Raw genomic sequence first — 17,988 nt, 5'->3', positions numbered from 1 at the left:
GGAGCAGAGGGACAGGGAGAGAGAGAATCTTAACCAGGCTCCACACTCAGCATGGAGCCCAAAGAGGGGCTCAATCTCACAACCCTGAGGTCTTGACCTGAGCCAAAATCAAGGGTAGGACACTTAACAACTGAGCCACCCAGGTTCCCCTATCCCAAATAACTTTTCATCAGTTTGGGAGCAAGTTATCTCAGCTCTAGGGTCAACCACTTAATGAAAGCTGAGATATCTCTTATAAAACATCTTTCAAAAGATCGTAAGTTAATGAGGCAGCGCCAGTGGCCCAGCAGCTTAGCACCATCTTCAGCCTGGGGTGTGATCCTGGAGACCTGGGATCGAGTCCCACGTTGGACTCCCTGCATGGAGCCTGCTTCTCCCTCTGCCTGTGTCTCTGCCTCTCTCTCTCTCTCTCTGTGTGTCTGTCATGAATGAATGAATGAATGAATGAATGAATGAATGAATGAAACAAAAGATCATAAGTTAAGCATCAGTATTAAAGCAACAGCCCCAGAGTCCCTTCCACTGCATGCATATACACAAAAGCAGTTCTAAGTGGATGGCAGAAATTTCAGTCTCCCTGTAAATCTCCCTAAACCTCATTTAAAATTCACTCCCTAAGTAGCTTAAACCTTGCTTTACAATTTACTCAGCTCAACAGCTTTGGAATTACATGACTGTTGATGAACTTTGTTCACTGCAGGTGGAGGAAGGAGATGGCTCATATTATTTCTATTGTATACCAAGAGAAATTTTATTTTGTTAATATTTCTACCAATGTGTTTAAATTTTGCTTAAGTCAAATTAGCACTGCCTTCAGCCTCACTGCACTAAGGAAATGTGATAGTTGCTCAGAGGAAGGGAAGGTCAATTTCAATGAAGAGCAGGGTTGACACACAGCTGATCCAGAAGGACTGGTTGTTTGTGGAAGAGCCAGCATCCCTGTTGATCGGTCAATGTCTATGAATTCTCAGTTGTTTGATATTCATCATCTCTATGCTAAGAGGATATGATAGGGCTTCTCAAAGAAGGGAGCAACCTAGCTTGGGGAAAACATCTTTGCACTATTGGTTTTGTAAGGTACATATGAGGCCACTGAGAGAATGCACAAGAATAAATACCCTGAAAACTATAAAATCCTACGAAGGGAAAATTGTTCTCAGTGAAGGCTCCTAGAAGATAAATTATCATATCTGAATAAAACATGATTCCTGGGGCATCTGGGAGGCTCAGTCGGTTGAGCATCTGCCTTTGACTCAGGCATGATCCTGGGGTCCTGGGATTGAGCCACGCGTCCATTGGGCTCCTTGCTCAGTGGAGAGCCTACTTCTTCTTCTCCCTTTACCATTCCCCCTCACTTGTGTTCTCTCTCTCTCTCAAAATAAAGAAAAAAAATTTAAATATGACTCCTGCACTAATGAGCCTATAGTCTAATTAAGTATCACAGCTACCACTAACCCACACAGTGCTGTGACCAGGTAAGAAAAATGTGCGACAAAGGACCTGAATAGACATTTTGCCAAAGAAATTGCCAATGAGCACATGAAAAGGCATTCCGTGTCATTAGCCCTCAGAGAAATTAAACTCAAAAATCACAACAAAATATCACTTCACACCTACTAGAATGGCTATAATGGAAAAATCACAAGTATTGGTGTGGAGATTGGAGCTCAGAGCTCTCACACATGGTACATCTGCTACAGACACCAGGTTGGTGGTTCCTCAAAATATTAAACACAGAATTACCATATGACCCAGAAATTCCTCCCCTGAGGTATATGCCACCAAAGAATTGAAAATACTTGCTGATCAATGTCTATGAATTCTCAGTTGTTTGATATTCATCATCTCTAAATTAAGAGGATACTACAGGGCTTCTCAAAGACGGAAGCAATCTAGCTCGAGGGAAACATCTCTGCCCGATTGACTTTGTAAGGTACATATGAGGTGTTCTAACAAGATCTTGGACATGAATATTCATGACAGTACTATTCACAATAGTCAAAAGTTGGAACTAACTCAGATGTCTATCAGCTGAGGGATGGGCAAGCATGTGGTATATCCACACAATGGAATATGATTCAGTTATAAAGAGGAATGAAGGCCTGACACAGAAATGAGCCTTGAAGGAAGCCAGACACAAAAGGCCACATAGTGTATGACTCCATTTGTATGAAATATCCTGAATAGGTAAGTCCATGGAGATGAAGAGCAGATGAGTATTTTCTTGGAATCACAAGATGGAGAAGGGGAAGGGACTACTTCATGGGTATGGGGTTTCCTTTTGGGTTGGTGAAAATATTCTGGAACTACATAGTGATAACGCTTGCACAACATTGTGAATTGTATACTTTAAAATAGTTACCAGGGAACCCTGGGTGGCGCAGCAGTTTAGCGCCTGCCTTTGGCCCAGGGCGCAATCCTGGAGACCCGGGATCGAATCCCACATCGGGCTCCCGGTGCATGGAGCCTGCTTTTCCCTCTGCCTGTGTCTCTGCCTCTCCCTCTCTCTCTCTCTCTCTCTCTCTCTCTCTCTCTCTGACTATCATAAATAAATAAAAAATTTAAAAAATTAAAAAAAAATAAAATAAAATAAAATAGTTACCAGGGTGATTTTTCTGTTATTTGTGTTTTACCACAATAAGAAAGAGGGTCCCCTTTCTGAAGGGGATGGGCACCACCTTCATCAAGGCCAGTAGCGTAGGAAGCAGAACAGGGGCTGGACTTCAGTCTCCCCGACCCCCTGAGCGGGGTATGCAGTGGTGTGACCATTGTCAGACAGCCTCAAAATGCCATATGAGACCTGCAGATGAGAGGCCTCTTGCTGTGAGTGGAGAAAGGCTTCCCAGGGGATCTGGAGTGTGAGCTGGACTCAGAGGATGAGCCCAAGTTGGGTAACAGGTGCAGAAGGAGTTGCAGACAGCAGGAAATTACAAAGAAAAGAGGTTGGAGGGGTAAGCTGTTGGGTGGGGGTGGGGGAGTCATGCAGGTGGGTGAACTGTCTTGTTTGGCAGAGGGGGTTTGGATTTTGTCTTGCAGGGCAGGACAGGCAAACTGATTGTAGGCTGCTGGGGTGGTGCATTGCAGGGCAGGCCCACGGTGTGAGCAGGTTTGAATAGAATGTCTTCTTGCAAAACAATCATGGACCCACAGACCGCGCCGTGCCCTCTTGCATTATACTAACCTGCTTTACACATTCACGCCTGGGTCTTAAACCACTGGATGTTGTATCCACCTCTGCTTTAGAGAGCCGAATGTGTTCCCCTCCCATGGGCCATGCAGTTCTAGGCAGAAATAGAAACAAAAGCAAAAAAACAAACTTACAACCTTGTATCCCCTGGTTTCAAAATGAGTCTGAAGGGTGTTATTCTGTATGTTAGTAAATTGAACACCAATAAAAAAATAAAATAAAAAAAAAAAAAAAAAAAAAAAAAAAAAAAAAAAAAAAACAAAATGAGTCTGAAACTTTACAGTCCTGTGGAATCAGAATTCCACAGGTTCAATAGCCTTTGCCTTCCACTCTCCAGAGAAAACAGTCCAATTTGAGTAACTTCTGGAATGCTCAGAGTCCCTGCACCAAGGCAACATGGAGGCAAAGTTCCCCAACCCCAACTGACCTGCTAAATCCGGGCCTGCAGCTCCCCCAGATGAGGAGGCAAGTCCTAGGATGAGGCAGGAACAGAAGCTGAGGTGGAGCAAAGCAGGGCCAGGCTGATGGCAGGAGCCCTGCAGAAATGCTCTTATGAGTGCAGAAGACTGATTAATTAACTCAAACACAAATCGATGAAGGAACAAGGAGAAATCCAGCCACCAAGCACACAGGGAATTCTTGTGTTCATCATTTATTACTTTCTGAGAAGAAGCCTCCTTGAGAAAACACAAAAGAGGCTCCAGTGGTGGGATGTGCAGAGGCAGAGAAATGGAAGTTGTATGCTTGGATGGGTCACTTTCAGATGTGTTTTGTGGTTAAAATGGGGAAGCTGCCCAGTGGGACCCTGCCAGCCAGCTATTCAGGGGCCCCCTCTTCTGGACACTGCTGGTACCACACGTCCCCCCTTGCAGGGTTGCCGCAAATCCTCAACACACTTGTCATGACATCCATGTTCTTCATTTCAGGCTTCTCTAATTAAAGTCAGGGCTTGAAAATTAATTTTTTTCAACTGATGACAGTACGTACTACTGTTTCCTAAAATATGGAGGCCTTTTGATTTCAGGAGCAGGTCATAGGTATAACCACAGTGTCCTGTGAGATCTGTCTGGTATCTTTCAGCATCGTTGTATTGGTCACTGAGATAAAAAGTAAGAATATTTTCCTCAATTTTCAGATGAGATGTAGCAAAGTATTTGTACCGTGTTCAGAAATTTGTCTTAACTTCCTGGCCTATAGCTTTGACTTTTTTCAATGTGTCCAAGTCACGCTCTGCAATGGGAAGCTTCTAGAAGGACCTCAGTGGGTGGCTGACCCTTCTCATAGTGAGTCAAATATCATTATCTCAGAGGGTGTCAGTTCCTGGGGTTATACCAGTATTGGCGGTATTGGTGGGAGGGGGGGCTATCTTACTTTTCCACTCAAAGCAGCAAAAAGCCACATTAAAGACAAGCTTAATTTCATCCAAGATGATGTCATTAATAAGTCATTGTTCTAAGTGCATCACCAAAGGTGATTTCATGTATCCATAGGAAGGAACTTTCTTATGACTCCATATCAAGACCAAGTCCTTTATCAGGCCATCTGTTGGTTTTAGCTTAGGAAAGAATTCTAGGCGAAATGCAGGCTTACATCTTACTCTGCACTGGGAAGGAAATGCTCCTGGAGCCACTTCTAAGATTCATGAACCCCCTTTCTAGGGTGAGGCACTTGCAATAGATCTGTTCAACAGATACCTCAGTGCCCCAGGACCTCTTTGTGCATTGTGCCTTTGCTGAATTGTATTTCTGGGATTCAAGAAAGCTCATTAAACAGAACCTCCTCGTGATGTAGCCATGACATCCATCCATGCCTACCCACCCCTAAAGCACCTGCTGTTTCTTCATCCCCTTTGCAGTCCAAATCTTTGAGCGACAGTAAGAACCGCCACAAAAAGCCCAAGGACCCCAAGCCCAAGGTGAAGAAGCTCAAATATCACCAGTACATCCCCCCGGACCAGAAGGCAGAGAAGTCCCCTCCGCCCATGGACTCGGCCTATGCCCGGCTGCTCCAGCAGCAGCAGCTCTTCCTGCAGCTCCAGATCCTCAGCCAGCAGCAACAGCAGCACCGGCTCAGCTACCCCGGGATTCACCAAGCTCAGCTCAAGTAAGTCGGGAGAGCCCAGGGCAGCGGTAGTGGTGAGCAGAGACCAGTTGGGGAGGCCTCCTCTGTGTCTGAGGCTCAGGGGGCCAGCGCCTGGGTGCCCAGTGAGTCCCCGATTGCACCACATCCTCATCTGATAGGTTTCAAATGGGACTGGATTTAGAAACCATGCCCACCTTTCCAGGAACAGAAAGCCCAGGGTTGGGGGGTAGCAAATAAATCGATGTCCTCGTAAGAGGTATCTTTGGGAAAAGAGAAAGGATTAGCACTCTCAGATTGAATTGTAGAAGCAGAAAAGAAAACCCATCTAAGAATGATTCCATTTCTTGGATCTGCTCAGCCCCTATGCTTTAGGAAGCAACAAAGCTGGGTGACTGGGTACCAGCCCCGAAAATTGACTCCGGGACCCAGGCATGTGACCTCACTGTGGGTCACCTTTTAACTAGGTATCCGCTTCAACTCTAAAGTTGGGATGTGGGTTCTGCTACCTGTCCCCGTTCAGCCTCAGGTCGGGTTGGCAATGATGCTGAGTGCAGAGTGTAGACGGGCTTAACCAGGCGAGCTCGTGTGCCCACAGGACAGCGCATCTGCTCAGCCATAGCTGGCCATGCCCTCTCCCCTATGCCAAAGGCTCTATGGCTCCCCTCTGTCCTCCCAGGTCTCAGCTGGAGTGTCACTTGTCACTTACCACTGAGCACGCACCGTTGTTTTCTTCACCCTGCCTCTTCTGCTGATTTATTTCTTGCCTGATCCCTGCAGGCCATTAGCTTGTGACCTGATCTAAACACAAGCTACCCATGAAGGGTTCTGGCCACCCAAATCTAATGTGTGGGGGGTAGGGGCCTTTCCCCACAGCACCAAGCAATTCTCTGGTGCTGGGTGCCCTACATAGAAGTTGTAACCTGGGCTTTCGGTTGAGCCCAGCTATAGAGTAGAGGTTCCCACGATTTCCACCTTGGGTTTGATTAATTTGCTAGAGTGGCTCGCAGAAATCAGAGAAACACTTTGCTTACTAGATCACTGGTTTATTATAAAAGGATATAACTCAGAAACAGCCAGATGGAAGAGATGCACAGGGCAAGGTAAGGGGGGAAAGTGAGGAGCTTCCACGCCCCTTCCAAGCAGGTCACTCCCCTCGTTCTCCACGTGTTCACCCACCTGGAAGCTCACTGAACGCCATTCTTTTAGGTGCTGTGGAGGCTGCATTACAGGCAAGAGTGATTAAATCATTGGCCATTGAGGAATGACTCAGCCTCCAGCCCGGTTCCCCAGAGGTCAGAGGGTGGGGCTGACAATCCCAATCTCAAACCACAGGGTTGGTTCTCAGGCAATCAGCCCCCATCCTTAGGTGACCTAGGGGCTTTCACAAAGTCGCCTCACTGACATAACAGGTGACACCTCGGTGGCTCTCATCACTGAAGGAGATTCTAAGGATTTTAGGAGTTCTGTGCCAACAAGAGGGACAAGGACCCAATATGTAGTTCCTCGTAGATCACAGTACTACACCCCCATATATATATATGGCTCATATTTTAAGTGCCTCCTTTTTGTTTGTTTTTCAGGGAGCCGAATGAACAGATGGTCAGAAATCCAAACTCTGCTTCAACACCACTGAGCAATACCCCTTTGTCTCCTGTCAAAAACAACTTTTCTGGACAAACTGGTGTCTCTTCTCTCAAACCAGGCCCACTGCCATCAAACCTAGATGACCTGAAGGTATAGGATTTGGTGTGATTCTCTTCCCTTTCCTTCCTTCCTCCCTTCCTTCCTTCCTTCTTTCTTTCCTTCCTTCCTTCCTTCCTTCCTTCCTTCCTTCCTTCCTTCCTTCCTTCCTTCCTTCCTTCCCATCTTTCAACAAATACATCAGTAGTTTTTTTTAAGGTTTTACTTTTAAGTAATCTCTACACCCAACATGGGGCTCGAACTCACAATTGCATGATCAAAAGTTGCATGCTCCACTGACTAAACCAGCCAGGTGCCCCAACAAATACGTAAGTAGATTTTTAACATTTTTAGCCCCCGCCCCTTCCCATACAGCAGAAGACCCTGGGCTTCTAGCTCAGCTCTTTCACTGGTTGTGCCACCTTGGGTTAGTTTCTTAATTTTTCTGCATCTTAGATTGCTTATTTGCATACGTGATATTTTGTGAGAACCCAGTGGAATGGCATATACATGGTAGAGCTTAGCATAGAGGGTGCTATAAGATTGATGTGGACTTCCAGAATGCTCTAAACCAGCAGTCAGTTCCGTGATGAACTTTTTACCAATCTCTGGTGAAAAACAAGAACCACGTAAAGGGCTTTTCATAAATCTAAGTGTGTTCAGCATACCTGACTGCACTTCATTTAAAGTATTTATTTCCTCCCGATGTTTTGAATCTAAAGAAAGATCCTGTAGAAACAATGATAATCGTGGGTGGAAGTTGAATGTTTCTGGTAGAGTTAAGTTTTTTCTTCGTATTAAGTAGGGCTATCATTAAATAAGGATGTTAGTCTTGTGTAACAAGATGAAATGTTGGTAACCCTGTGACCGCTGCATAATTTGAAACAACATACTGTCCTGTGAAATCCCCAAGTCTGAGAACTTCGGCCTTGACATGTGACAACAATGTGTCGAGTGCTACCTGCGTCTGGGAGCAGTTAGGATGAATCACGGACTTCAGGGACTTCCGTTCATTGAAATGACCCTGGGCTTTGAGCTGAGCCTCACACATTCCAGAGCGGGGCTCATGATTGGCATGTTCATCCATCCGCTATTTACAAAAGAACTGAAGGAGGCAGTGGCGGTGCCTTTGACTTCTCTAATGTGTGAGCACACCTGCTCCCCTGAATGCCTCCCCATTGTCTTTGACTCCAACTGTTTATCTGGTTTCCACCCACCTATTACTCTCCTCCCCAAAGGACCTTATCATTTGTCCCTGAAAAGCCAAATTCCTACAGATCCCCATGGTCTTCACCGTGCCAGGCTTTCTCAAGCCTTTATTGGTCACTCTCTATTCCCATTCCCCGTCTTTGGTCATTGTCTGCCTTGGGGGAATGGTGAGATTGGGATTATTTCAAATGAAAGAAGATTAATTCTATGGCTGCCAATGGCCAACTGCAGTCAATAAAATGTATCTTGGGTTATGATATCAAAAGCTCCTCTGTTCCTTCCACTTGGAATAAAAATGCTTAGGTTTTCATTGAGCTCGTTCCAATTTAGCATCCACAGACCTGAAGAGGATCTCATAGGCCTGTGATAATGCCCTCCAGAGCAAGTCACCCACCTTCACTCCCCAGGTCATAAATCCATGGAGGTATTAAATTAGGTCCTCTCATCTAGAAAACAATATGCTAAATGGAGTAAGCCAGACACAACAGGACAACTATCATATGAGTCTACTTCTATAAGATACCTAGAGAAATTCAAAGAGACAAAAAGTAGAATGGTGACTGCCAGGGTTGGGGAGAGGAGGAAAGAGGAGTGGGTGTGTAATGGGTACACAGTTTCTGCTTGTAATGTGGGAAATGTTCTGGGGATAGATAATAGTGATGTTTGCACAACAGTGTGAGTGTAGTAATTCCACTGAACTGCATACTTAGAAGTGCTAATAGTGTATTTGATGCCCGTACATCTTTAACCACAATAAAAAAGATTTTTTAGATGCTCCTGGGTGGCTCAGTTGATTAAGCATCTGACTCTTGATTTTAGCTCAGGTCTTGATCTCAGGATTGTGAGAAATCTTTTTCAAAAAGTTTTTGTTTTTTTTAAGATTTTGAAAAAATCAGCCTACCTTAGGATGGGAGCCCAGTTCATGTCCATCTGAAGCTTCCTTTACCCCAGACAACATAGTCCCACCCATAGTCATGGGTGATGTGCCATCTGGCAGAGCCACCAAAGATGATTTCCTTGATGGCACATGCTCAGAACAATTGGCTGGCTAGAGTTAGAATTAGCATAGGTTCTGGGAAATGATGATAGCAGCAACTGACATTTTTTTAGTGTAAACTATCAGTTGACCATGCTGTATAGATTTGCTTCCATTTTCACCCTGCAGAATAGGTTTTAAATATGAACATAAAAATCAGGACCTCAAAGAGGCTAAATGAATAAGGTCTAACTCATTATCAAATGAGTAAGGCATAAACCATATCAAATATTTTTGATACTTACTTTTATCATGAATGCTATAAAATGATTTTCTATATAGAACAAAGATACTGTTTTTTTAAAGATTTTTTAATTGTTTTTAAAGGTTTTATTGTTTTTAAAGATTTATTTGAGAGAGAGAGAGAGCAAGCATGTGTGGAGGGAGGAGCAGAGGGAGACGGAAATTCCCGGCTGAGCACAGAGCCCGATGCGGGGCTTGATCCCAGGACCCTGAGATCACAACCTGAGCCAAAGTCAGACACTTCACCAACTGAGCCGCCCAGGTACCCCTAGGAGAAAAATATTGTTAATAAATCTAACATCAACCCTAATGGCACAGGTAAGAGAAGTGAGGGAAATATGTTAGTTCTATGAGGACACAGGTTAACATGTAAAAGAGATTCTTTTATCTCTACATTTTCTCCTCAGACCTGTAGAAGCCATCTCACCTTGATCTGATCATTTGACAACTTTGTCTTGTTTCCAGAACCCACAAGTCAATCCAGGATGCTAACATCTGAAAATAGACTTAGATCTCATCCTGTAGAAGCCTAAGAACCTTTAAATTATGAATAAGTTTGGTAAATTCATAGGATTTAGTTTTAGTTTCTCTGGTAACACTGATTTGTGTATTTTAAGAAATTAAAGTAGGAAGTCTGGAGTTATATTTGGGAGACATATGACATTTATCATATCAACTTAACATCCCTACATGTGTTGCATGTTGTAAAGTTTTAGTGATCAGTTGTGAGTTTACCATTTATACTGTAGGCACAAGTTTCACTGAGGTCATATGGTAACTGTATAAATGTCTTGCTTACCCCTACCCCCACCCCCGCCCCGCCAGAAAGAGGTTATGCAAATTAACCAGGTTATAGATGACAAAGCTGGGGTTTAAACTTAAGTGAGTGATTTTGTTTTGTTTTGTTTTAATTTAATTTAATTTAATTATTTTATTTAATTTTAAATTCCAGTAGAGTTAACTAATACAGGGTTGTATTAGTTTCAGGTACACAATATAGCGATTTGACAATTCTGTACAACACCCAAAGCTCATCACAACAAGTGTGTTCCTTGATCCTCATCACGTATTTCACCCATCCTGCCACCAACTTCCCCTCTGGTGACCATTAGTTCTCTATAATTAAGAGCGTGTTCTTGATTTCTTTCTCTCTCTCTCTTTTTTCCTTTGCTCTGTTTCTTAAATTTCACATATGAGCGAAATCACATGGTATTTTGTCTTTCTCTGACTGACCTATTTCACTTAGCATTATACTCTCTCACTCCATCCATGTTATAGCAAATGGCAAGATTTTTTATTTTTTATGACTGAGTAATATTCCACAGTATACATATACCACATCTTCTGTATCCATTCATCTATCAATGGACACTGGACTTCTTCCATAATTTGGCTATTTTAAATAATGTTGCTCTAAATATAGAGATCCAAGTATGCCTTTAAATTCCTGTTTTTGTTTTTGTTTTTGTTTTTTTTTAGTAAATATCCGGTCGTATGATTACTGGATTGGAGACAAGTTCCATTTTTAATTGAGTGATCTCAAAGGTTTTCTTTTGTCACTCAAGATGAGGATGGAAAAGGGGATGGACAGATGGAGAAACCTTAATTGGACTTGGCCACTGGGTGAATGAGGAGAGGTATCACTCAGGATTGGGATACCAGGGGCAGGAAACAGGAGGATAGAATGGGGAAGTGATCTGAAGGGGTATTGGCATTCAGTTTGGGGAAATTGAGTCATAAGTACCATCAGGACAACCAAGAGGGAAAGTCTATCCAGTTTCCAAGCAGTTAGAAACATACCAACCTAGGTCAGCTCAACTGTGTTGTCAGGCTAGGCACAGAAATTTTGGAATCGTCTGGAAAGTAGGGTGGTTCGTTGAAGCCACAAGACTGAAAGAGATGGAAGGAGAGCAATTGGAAAGAGTGGAAAGGGTGGAAGGAGAGAAGGGGAATAAAGGAAGCAAGTGATATAACCACCTCCTTCCTTGGAAAAGGAAGAAATAGGAGGAATTAATGAAGGTGACCCTTACAACAGGCAATCGGAAAGATAAGGTATCAAAGGTGGTTGTTCTCCCCAGATGCTTATGTTTTACTTAAAAAGAGTAAAAGGGGAAAAGCACTGAGAAAAAGAGTTTGATTTCTCATTAAAAGTTATACGTGGGGGGCACCTGGGTGAAGCAGTTAAGCGTCTGACTCTTTTTTTTTTTTAAGATTTTATTTATTTATTCATGAAAGACACACAAAGAGAGGCAGAGACACAGGCAGAGGGAGTAGCAGGCTCCCTGTGGGGAGCCCAATGTGGAACTCAATCCCGGGACCCCAGAGTCATGCCCTGAGCTGAAGGCAGGCGCTCAACCACTGAGCCACCCAGGTGTCCCTAGAATCCAACTCTTGGTTTTGGCTCAGGGTCATGATCTTGGGATCATGAGATGGAGCCTCCGCACTCAGCAGGGAGCCTGCTTAAGATTCTCCCTCTCCCTCTGCCCCGACCCCAACTCTTGCTCACTCTCTCTCAAATAAATAAATAAATAAATCTTTTTTTTTTTTTTTTATGTATACGTGGTAACATCATAGTATATGTACTTTTTTACTAATGTAGTATGTGGTTGGTTTTTTTTTTTTTTTTTTTTTTCATGTATCTAAGAAACTGGAGAGCCAGAGAGCATGATAGCATGAGGGAGAAACAAGAAAATAATGGGAAATGTAAAAACTGGGAAAAATATGATGGATATTAAGAAATAATTGTTCATGTGGGTTTTTAGTTATGATAATGGCCTTTGATCCATGCTTTTTTAATGCACTTATTTTTTAAGGAAAGATATCAAAATATTTACAGATCAAATTGTGTGATGTACTTCAAAATAATTCAGGAAATGGAGTGGAAGTGGTTTGAGGTCTAAATGAATCAAGGCTGGGCATGGATGGATTGTTGTTGAAGCTGGTTGATGGGTACATGGGTTTGTTATACTTTTTTATCAACTTTTATATATGTTCGACATTTTCCATAATATGCAGTTGAAAGAGTGATTGGCAATTAAAAAACATCAGTGAGTGTACACAAACCTTTGTCCCAAGCAAGCCCACACAGCATAATACTCTGAAATGTAAGGTAAACTAAATTCAACAATTATTCAGGTTATTTTGGAATATGAGCTTCATTATTTAATGATGTAGTTTAAAATATTCAGTGTCAGAACATATTCTAAAAATAAACATAGAACTCATTAATTTTAAGTAATTCAAAGTTAAAACAATAATGAGTTGCCATTCTTCACTTTTTCAACCCAGCAAATCTGAGAGAAAATGACAAAACAATACCAGAAAGACGAAGGGGGTGATGGTATGCTTACACCTGCGGCAGAGTGAGTTGTTATAATCCTTTTAAAATAACCTCTAAGTGATTATAAAGTAATTATTTACTATTGAAACATGATAGTATAGGGAGAAATAAAGAGTATTTTAAAAGATAATTGACCCACAGATAGCATTGCAGAATATATTTCCTTGTAAACTTAATTTTTTAATTTTTTTAAAGATTTTATATATTTATTCATGAGAGACACACAGAGAGAGGCAGAGACACAGGCAGAGGGAGAAGCAGGCTCTGTGCAGGGAGCCCGACGAGGGACTCGGTCCCAGGACCGGGGATCACGCCCTGAGCCCAAAGGCAGACGCTCAATCGCTGAGCCACCCAGCGATTTTGTCCCCCCAAAATACTAAAATTCTTGCCAAAGAGTTACATATTGTAAAAATTTCTGTCCTGAATGTTTGTGCCAATCTACCGCCAGAAACAGTGCTGAGGCAACATTTTTCAAGCATGAATGTACACACTAAACCACCTGGGGCTCCGGGTAAAATATAGGTTCTGATTCAGTAGATGTGGGGAGGAGGCCTGAGTGTCTGCATTTCTAACACGTCTTCAGATGCCGTCAGAGCTGGTGGTCTAAGGACCACACTGGAATAACAAGGTATTAAGAAACTTTTTTAAAAAACAAATTTTTATTTGCTCATTTTTGCTGCTGTTTCAATAATGCAAAGTGTAATTAATTCCTTTGTCAATCTGATGAGTGCAGAAATATGTCTATACTTATTTATTTGGATTACTACTGCTGGTACATGTACATTATTGGCCGTTTTAAAAAAAATGTATCTTTCATCTGTGACCACGCCCATTTCCCATTTGTGTTGATTTATTTCAGGGGTTTGTTAGGCACACTTGGTACATCGAGCTTACTAACACTTTATTATTTGTCCTGCAATTATTTTTGTCTGAGGCTGCTATCAGCATTTGCATTTTCCTTTGGTGTTTTTGACTTATAGGGGTTTTTGATTTTTGTCGTCAGTATTTTTAGGATCACCTTCTTTGCTTTTAGGCTCAAAAGAACTTTCCCTGCAGAATATCAGAAGAATATTTCCCTATATGCTCTTCTAGGTGTTTTATGGAATTACTGACTCTTAGATATTTAATGTTTCCTGTTTTAATTACAAAAGTAATATGTGAAATGTTTAGGATGCAGAGATAGAGAGAAGCATTGTTAACACTTTAGCCTATGTTTATCCACATATTTTCATCTGCAAGCATAGGTTTAAATACCTATATACATACACACAAATTTATATAATTCTTAGAAAAATAGAATCAACCATTCAAACTACTTTTCACTTAAAAATATACCATAAACAGTTATTCATTATGGTATGTCAACAAATAAATAAATATATAAATGTATTTAGCATCAGTTTTAATGGATTTAAGTATTCCATCATTCATAGACGGTATGATTAATTTAGTTCCCATACTTTTAGATATCTGTAGCTTATCATTGATGAAAATTATAAAAAATGCAGGGATGAAATTATTCCATGTAAATCAACATAATCATGGCAAACGCTTATACCACACTAACCATTTGTGAGACTCTATTCCGAGCACTTTACAATTGTTAAGCCATTTTAATCCTCACAAAAACATATAAGGTCAATATGATTGTCTCTGTTTTGCAGAAGGGAAATGGACACACAGTGATCACTGAGCTAGTAAGAGGCAAGGTCAGGATTTGAACCGATGGTCTTATCCTGGCATGCTCTCTCTCAGTATGTGACTATTATCTAACCAGTTATTAAAATATGGATGTAAGCTGAGTGTCATACTATCTGTTGGCAAATTGAATTTAAATTTTTAAAAAGGGAAAAAATTAGGACATAAGTGGGGTGTCTGGATGACTTAGTTGGTTGAACCTCCAACTCTTGATTTCAGCTCAGGTCATGATCTCGGGTGGTGGGATCAAGCCCTGCATCAGGCTCTCTCGCTCAAGATAAATAAATAAATCCTTAAAAAACAAAAACAGGGCCTCCTGGGTGGCTCCGTGGTTGAGCATCTCCCTTTGGCTCAGGTCATGATCCCAGAGTCCCGGGACCGAGTCCTGCAAGGCTCCCTGCAGGGAGCCTGCTTCTCCCTCTGCCTGTATCTCTGCCTCTCTCTCTTTCTCTCTCTCTCTCTGTCCCTCGTGAATAAATAAGTAAAATCTTAAAAAAGAAAAAAAAAAAAACAAGATATAGGTGTTAATGGAGAACCATAGTTCTCAAAAACTGATCCTAGGACCAGTGGCATCAGGATCCCTTGGGAACCCATTAAAAATGTACACTCTCAGTCTCCACCCCAGCCCCACTGAAGCAGAAATTCAGGGCTGGGCTGGGTTGTCTGTGCTATATTTTGGGGGCTTGAGGTTCCCTCACCTGTTCAAGTTGGAGAACTCAGGACAGAAAGAACCTGCCAGGGAAAGGGGTGACCTAGGAGCAGAAGACCTGGAGTCTCAGCCTGACCTGCTGATGGCTAAACCCAAGCAGAGATCAGTCTTCCCAGCCGTAAGATGGGGCGAGGACCAGGATGGGGGTGGGAAAGTAGTAGAGTAGGTGACCTCTGTGGTTCACGTGGGCTATACATTTCTAGGATTCTGGGATCGTGGGGGAAAAAAAAAAAAAAAGCACGGTGCAAAACCTATTGCTATCAAGGGCAGGGCAGGGATGGGGGTCACCAAGTAATAGGAAAGCGGATGTTGTAAAAGCCCACTGTGATGTTTTAAAGCTGATGTAATACTTTTTGTGTTTTTAAAGACAGTCCTTAAAAACGGTGCACTCACCACTCCCGGTTTCTGCAGGTCTCTGAGTTAAGACAGCAGCTTCGAATCCGGGGGCTGCCGGTGTCCGGCACCAAGACGGCCCTCATGGACCGGCTGCGGCCTTTCCAGGACTGTTCTGGGAACCCCGTGGCCAACTTCGGTGACATAACCACGGTCACTTTCCCCGTGACGCCCAGCAGCTCGCTGCCCGGCTACCAGTCCTCCCCGACCACCAGCGCCTTATCCAACGGCTTCTACCACTTTGGCAGCACCAGCTCCAGCCCCCCGATCTCGCCCGCCTCGTCCGACCTGTCGGGGGCCGGGTCCCTGCCCGACACCTTCAACGACGCGTCCCCGTCCCTCTGCCTGCACCCGTCCCCGGTCCACGCGTGCACCGAGGAAAGCCTCCTGAGCAGCCTGAACGGGGGCCCCCTCGCCCCCGAGCTGGACGGGCTGGACTCGGAGAAGGACAAGATGCTCGTGGAGAAGCAGAAGGTGATCAACGAGCTCACCTGGAAGCTGCAGCAGGAGCAGCGCCACGTGGAGGAGCTGAGGTTGCAGCTGCAGAAGCAGAAAAGGAGCCACTGCCCCGAGAAGCCGCCACCGCCGCCCTTCCTGGCCGTCCCCATCAAGCAGGAGGACGCCGTCTCCAGCTGTCCCTTCGCGCCCCAGCAGAGATCTGGGAAGAGACAAGGCCACGGCTCAGAGGGCCAAGCGCAGGCCTGCGAAGCGGCTGGGCGCCGGCCCCTGGGGCCTGCTCCCTGCGCCGAGGCCTCCTCGGGGCCCAGCGACGCGCTGCCTTCCACGTTTCTCAGCCCCCAGTGCTCCCCTCAGCACTCGCCCCTGGGGGCTGTCAAAAGCCCGCAGCACATCAGTTTGCCCCCATCACCCAACAACCATTACTTCCTGCCCTCCTCTTCAGGCGCCCAAGGAGAAGGGCACAGGATCTCCTCACCTGTCAGCGGCCAGGTGTGTACTGCACAGGTAGGAACTCCTGCCCATGCCCCCCATGCACCCCTGCTTTCTGGATGTGGGGCGTGGCTTGCTGAGGCCTCCAGAGCCCACACTGGAAGTTTTAACGGAAAGGGTTTACCAGAAGCCCAAAAGCAACTTCCCGTCTTGGTGGTAGACCAGACTCCCCTCTCTGAGGTTGAGGTTGGCAAGACTGTCTTGTAAAGGGCTCATGATGACTATTGTGCCTTCGTGGGCCGTGTGGGCCTGTGTCACAACCACTCAGCAGGACTCTTGTGTCATGAACAGAGATGTGCACAACTTGTAAAGGAATGCAAATGGCTGTGCTCCAGTAAAACTTCATTTATCCAAACAGGTGGTGGGCCGGATTGCCAACCCCCCTTTTCAGGACTCGTTGGTATAAAGCCTTACCACAGGCCAAACCAGTTCCTCAAGAGAGCCAAAGGGGAAGTTACCAGCCCCTCCTGTTCTCTCCATCTATTGGTCTGCACAGTGCAGAGAGTTACTGAGCACCTCCTGTGTGCCAGGCCCTGCTCTCGTCTCTGGGGATGAGTGCTGTACTAGCCAAACAGAAATCCCTATTCTCATGGGAAGACAGACAGCAAATAAAATAAACAGGTGAAATATATGATGTATTAGGAGATGATAGATCTTATGGAGAGAAAGCAGAGAGGGCTGGTGGCAGGACATTTTCAGATTTGCAACTTTAAATCAAAAACTTTAAATCCAGGGCCATTTGAGGAGGTAAGGGAGAGAGCCTGGTGAATATTTGGGGTAAAGGAAGAATCCTAAGCACAGGGGCCCCAGGGTGGGGGTTGTGTGTGGAATATTCAGAGATCAGAAGGAAGGTCCGGGCAGCCCAGGTGGCTCAGCGGTTTAGCACTGCCTTTGGCCCAGGGCGTGATCCTGGAGACCCGGGATCGAGTCCTGCATTGGGCTCCCTGCATGGAGCCTGCTTCTCCCTCTGCCTGTGTCTCTGCCTCTCTCTCTCTCTCTCTCTCTGTCTCTGTCTCATGAATAAATACATAAAATCTTGAAGAAGAAGAAGAAGAAGAAGAAGAAGAAGAAGAAGAAGAAGAAGAAGAAAAGAAGAAGAAGGAAGGCCTATGTGGCTGGAGCAGAATGGGAGGCAGTTGTAGAGACGGCTTACGGGAGTAACTAGTTCAAAGACTCAACCAAGGCGATCATGAGACACTTTCCTTATCCACGTAGCTCAGGAGTCATTAGGAAAGTCTACTTAAGCCTCTCTGAGAAAGAAAATGACATCATCAGGGACGCCTGGGTGACTCAGCGGTTGAGCATCTACCTTCAGCTCAGGTCGTGATCCTGGGGTCCTGGGATCGTGTCCCGTGTTGGGCTCCCCGCAGGGAGCCTGCTTCTCCCTCTGCCTGTGTCTCTCTCTGTGTGTCTCTCATGAATAAATAAATCTTTTTAAAAAAGTGATATCATCAGAAATTCTG

The 17,988-nt window shown here is 44.2% G+C and overlaps 1 protein-coding gene across 14 annotated transcripts in view; it reads left to right on the top strand.

Moving 5' to 3' along the window:
• Nucleotides 1-17,988, top strand: part of MYOCD (myocardin) — a 99,966-nt gene that overhangs the window by 68,408 nt on the left and 13,570 nt on the right. For 13 of the 14 annotated variants that reach the window (XM_077892598.1, XM_077892608.1, XM_077892596.1 and 10 more), the window contains 3 exons: nucleotides 5,043-5,290; nucleotides 6,850-7,003; nucleotides 15,596-16,540. In XM_077892598.1, coding sequence (XP_077748724.1) covers nucleotides 5,043-5,290; nucleotides 6,850-7,003; nucleotides 15,596-16,540 — 1,347 coding nt within the window. The remainder of the gene's footprint in view (nucleotides 1-5,042; nucleotides 5,291-6,849; nucleotides 7,004-15,595; nucleotides 16,541-17,988) is intronic. The other variant, XM_077892597.1, reaches the window with a different exon arrangement.

The sequence above is a fragment of the Canis aureus genome, chromosome 3, assembly GCF_053574225.1.
Source record: "Canis aureus isolate CA01 chromosome 3, VMU_Caureus_v.1.0, whole genome shotgun sequence".
NCBI lineage: Eukaryota > Metazoa > Chordata > Mammalia > Carnivora > Canidae > Canis > Canis aureus.
This window is presented reverse-complemented; position numbering and strand designations above follow the sequence as displayed.